The sequence below is a fragment of the Gavialis gangeticus genome, unplaced genomic scaffold (genome assembly GCF_001723915.1).
Source record: "Gavialis gangeticus isolate Ggan-Ray unplaced genomic scaffold, GavGan_comp1, whole genome shotgun sequence".
Classification (NCBI taxonomy): Eukaryota; Metazoa; Chordata; order Crocodylia; family Gavialidae; genus Gavialis; species Gavialis gangeticus.
Window position 1 is genome coordinate 154,117,287 of NW_017729025.1, and position 4,813 is coordinate 154,122,099.

Genomic DNA, 4,813 nt, shown 5'->3' on the forward strand with positions numbered 1-4,813 from the left:
GGGGCGGATCTGGCCCACAGGCTGGGGATTGACCAAGCCTGGTCAAGAGGAAGTGGGGAGGATGAGTAACCCAAGAGATTCAACGTCTCTAAAAGTACTAAACCTGCAGAGGACAAACCTTAAGTGATTGCTGCAAACTATCCTAAAGACCTGCAGGCCCCCCTCATCTCATTGCAGTGACAGCCCCCCCTGCCTTCCCCCCCTATAGCTCTGCCACAGTTCAGCACATCCCTGCCTAGCACAATGATCACAACAAGAAAGCTCAAGTAAAAACTCTGTAGTTCAAACCTATGAAGCAGCACAAACACCAGCACGGCCCCTGAGCCAGCCCTCCCGCCTGCTTGTTACAGCACTCACCTGACTGTACCTGAACTGGGAAGAGGCTGTGTTCAGACCAGCAGGGAGCAGCATAAGGTTGCATGCAGTGCTGGTATGTACCTCAGCTATGCCTTGCCAGGTTAAGTTGAAATTAACTGCTCTCATCCTCCTAGAAGGGCACAGGGCAGCCTGGGGCCACCTTAACTCTGTGGTAGCAACATTTGTGGGCAGTTAATGTAGGAGAAATTAATTTCTGAGATTTTGGAGATTTCTGAACACTACTGGCTTGTCCTTCCATGGACACAGGAAATGTCATACACCAGGCAGCCCAGCAGCAATTATAAGAAATGATCCTTCAATGAAGAAAACTAGGTGATCTGATATAGGGGTGTCAAACATACAGCCCACAAGCTGGATCCAACCTGAAGATGCAGGTAAGTTTGATACCCTTAATCTAATGCATTTTGCCATGTCCATGGGCAACCTCTGTCATGCATGCCCCAAGTGACACAGGCAGCCTCTGTGAGTGACATGCGGCAGACTGGCAGACTGGCAAGGGGCAAGACAGCATGGCATCAGATAGGGCAGGGAGCAGAAAGCAGAGCAGTGGATTGGGCAAGGGAAGGGGACTGGAGGTACAGTCAAGGAGGGTACTGGGTTTAATCTGTGGCATGTCTAGCCCCACCAGCCAAGGATTTCTGATTAAAGCTGCTATTTGACTGCTGCCGGCAGGAATGATAACAGTGTATAAAACTTAAATATTCACACTGTACATACAATACATTCTGTAAACACAACTGTCTGTTTTCAGTTTCATTTAAACATTTATTACGATGAAAACAGAGAAGAACAAATTTAGTGGGCGATAATAAGCCCCAGGGCAGCTGCTGGCATATCAAAAGCAGCTTTAGAAAAGTGTCTGGCTGGGCTCCAGGATGGACAGCAGAAGGACGTTCATTATGGTAGTGGTTTGTAGGGAAGCTACTCCTCTAAGCAGCTTTCTTAAAGACCCAGAGAAAAATGAAACTTTTACTTTTGAGAAGATCATGTGATTTCCAGGAAAGGAAGTCCTATGTATGGGTAGGTGCAGTAGAAACCACTTGCATCACCACGGGCCGGACTGGAAATAGGTTCTGATAAGGTTTCATGTTTTTGTTTTATTAAACCCTCCCATTCTGGAAACGTTGCACCCGCTGATTGGCTGTGCCCTGAGCTGGAGCGTGCCAGCCAACTATAAAAGGAAGCATCTGCACCGTGCACTCTTTGATACTATTGCAACAACTCACAGACACCCCTGGTAACATCCTTTGGGAACAGCAAAGGTAACCAATCTGGCTGGGTGCTGTTTTGTTGTTTCCTGCTGGTGCTGATCACTGATCAGAGCTGGGGAGGAGAAGAGGAAAAAATTAATCACAGCTACATGGGGTTGTCTTTTTCTCCATTCTTTGCAAATAACTAAATGCTTTTTGTTTACCTTGTTCTTGTCATCTTGCAGCAAGGGATTTGAGTGGATGCCAAAAGAGCAAAGGTTGGCTGGATGTCCCAGAGTGGCATGTTGGCTCTGTGTGTGTGTGTGTGTGTGTGTGTGTGTGTGTGGATGCTGAAATTCAGATGTTTTGCCATTGATTTCAGCAGCACACTGCTTAAAGCCATTCTTTTGTAGGCAGATGATGACTTGCTTGGGAAGATTTCCCTCCTAACCTTCATAATTCCTGGTTTAGTTTACAAAAGTTTAACAGGCACCTGCTCCCCCTGCCTGGTTTCTGTGGCTGGCAGGGGTAGCTGCCACAGATAGTTCACCTGGTTCAGTAAAGGGCTTTGAGCTCCATGGGGGAACACATAAGTTGCATGCACAGATGTGCTAAATATACAGTGACAGGTCAGCCTGCAGTGGCTTTCTCTCTATGGATTTTGTCAGACTCTGCTAACTTGCAGGGGTTTTGCAATGCAGTGAAGGGAAGCGTGGAGGAAGTCACCATACAGATGTTTCAGGATACCTCATATGCAGTCTGGGTGGCTACTGTTACATCCCGGTTACATTGGTTACTCAGTGTGTGTGTTTATGTGCTTCTGTTGTGGGAGCACTTTCAAAGAGGCCTTAATTGAAGCCTTGCTGACATGGGTTACAAACTGTATCCCCAGTAACTAGATGGGGAAAGGGGGTAGAGGACATGGGTGCGTGTCTCTGTGGCTTGATTATGATCCTGGTGGAAGATAGTGGTAGAATCATTGCTAGAACTTGGGATCTCCTAACCTCAGGTTTTAACGCCTTCATGGTATCTGTATGCAGTGCCAGGCCTGCATGTCACCAAGATGCAGCAGGCTGCCACCTGGTGGATTTAGCAACAAATTAGCCCCTCTTGGGACTATCCCACAGCATACTTCTACTGAAAACTGGTGCTAGCTCAACTCAACTAGAGGAGGAAATGGGACCAGGCAGGATTGGTTTTAGGATAATAGTCAAATAGGGCCACTGGTATGATCAAGGGACAGCAGGGTAGGTCCTATGAGGAAAGGTTGCGGGACCTGAACCTGTTCAGCCTTCAAAAGAGAAGGCTGAGGGGGGATCTTGTGGCCTGTTATAAACTGGTTAGGGGGGATCAGCAGGTGCTGGGGGAGTCCCTGTTCCCCCGAGCGCCGCAAGGAGTGACCAGGAACAATGGTCACAAGCTGGCGGAGGGAAGGTTTAAGTTGGACATCAGGAGGCGCTACTTCACGGTCAGGGCGGCTAGGGTCTGGAACCAGCTTCCAAGTGAGGTGGTGCAGGCTCCCACCCTGGGGGTTTTTAAGAGGAGGTTGGATGACCACCTTACTGGGGTCATTTGACCCCAGTCCTCTTCCTGCCATGGCAGGGGGGCAGACTAGATGATCTGCTCAGGTCCCTTCCGACCCTAGAAACTATGAAACTATGAAATAAATCAGAGAAGACAGGGTTACACAAGTGGCAGATTTTTTTTCTTAGACTCAAGGCAGTCCAGGGATTAGTAAATGCATCTCCTCCTCTGTGTGTTTGAAGTACAGCAAAAGCTGTGTTAATCGCCACTTTATTAGCCTGAAAAGTCCATTAACCAGCATCCGAGGGACGTGGCAAAAGCGAAACTGGAAATACCACTTCCGGGGGACTTCCCGTTTCGCTGCCGCGAGCTGAGTTTTCCTTTGCCACTTCTTTGGCCCACGGCAAAGCAGCCTGCATGGGTCCCTCCTCCCTGTCCCCCGGCACATTGACGCGGGGGAGTGTGCCAGACGGTGCACATTTGATTAAATGGCATCCCCCATTCCCAGGGGATGCCAGATAACAGAGCTTTTACTGTAGATTAGTTGATCATTTTTCTTCTTTCTTAAAGCCCAGGAGGACCATTCTGAAGGACACCTGAGCAGCAAGGCCTATAGGTTTTGTTTCCTCATTAGACTGAAGCTCTTGGGAACAGAAACCACCTTGTTTGTGGCATAAAGCATCTGCCACGTTGTTTGCAACTACCGTGCAAACTGTAAGTGTCCCTTGTTCTGCCCACCCTCTGTCCACAGACACCAGCAAAGTCTGTGCAAGAAAACAGAGCAAACACTCCCTTCCCCGCAGGATGATGCCTCACACTGGCCTCAAAGAATGTGTGCAGGCTAAAAGCTGCAAGGGAACCCAGGTGCGCAGGGTGGGCTGCTCACATTTTTTTTTTTCTGTGCCACCCAGAGGGTGTTGCAACATGCCAGTGACTGTGTATTGCTCTCTCTGTGTCTGCAGGTTCCACTGAATCGGCACAAACTCCATTCGGTAGGCAGGGAGCGAACTGCCTAGCCCTTGAGTCTCCAACTCATCTGAGCCTGGGTGTACCATGGCTGCTTCAGAGAATGAAGGGTGAGTGGCCGGGTTAGGAGGGAAGATGCATTGTGCTCTGCAACAGGAGTGATGTAGCAATCCAAAGGTGACAGCAATAAGAAAAGCTGATCAACCCTTCCTGGCCCAGTGGAGACTAAATTTACTGCACTTGATGGCAGTGTCTCAACATAGACCATGCAGCTCCATGCCTTAGCTCACAATCTCCTTGCCTCTAAATGAGCAGCCATGTAGCAGAGTTGGCATGGTGGAAACCTTGAGTTAATTAGCACTGCTAAGTGATGGTGTTGATTAGCCTGCCTCCCTGACCAGAAGCAGACATGGGTACACTGCTTCTAGTTAGGAGTTGGGGGGAGGCGGTGATGTAATGCTGAACTCTGCAATGTGTTTGAAGGCACCATGACTGGACACAGTAAATTTGCTCTCTAAACATAGTCTCTGTTGCACCATCCAGTCCTTATCACGGGTGGCAGACCTGGGTAAATATCTGCTAGGGAGTTTCCCTAGTACCTCTGGGTGCCTGTAAACAAGTTCAGAAGCTGCTCCGACATGTTCATAGAATCATAGAAGTCGGGTCAGAAGGGACCTTGTAGATCTTCAAGTCCGACTCCCCTGCCTGGACAGGAGAAAAAACTGGGCTCAAATGATCCCAGCTAGGTAGGCATC

At 48.9% G+C, this 4,813-nt stretch overlaps 1 protein-coding gene across 1 annotated transcript in view; it reads left to right on the top strand.

Annotated features, from left to right (window-relative positions):
* Window positions 1–1,560: 1,560 nt before the first annotated feature.
* IRF7 (interferon regulatory factor 7) overlaps window positions 1,561–4,813 on the top strand; it is a 40,528-nt gene continuing 37,275 nt past the window's right edge. Inside the window, exons 1-2 of the mRNA XM_019519804.1 lie at window positions 1,561–1,640; window positions 4,055–4,168. Of these exons, the coding sequence (XP_019375349.1) occupies window positions 4,146–4,168 (23 nt within the window). The 5' untranslated portion in view covers window positions 1,561–1,640; window positions 4,055–4,145. The remainder of the gene's footprint in view (window positions 1,641–4,054; window positions 4,169–4,813) is intronic.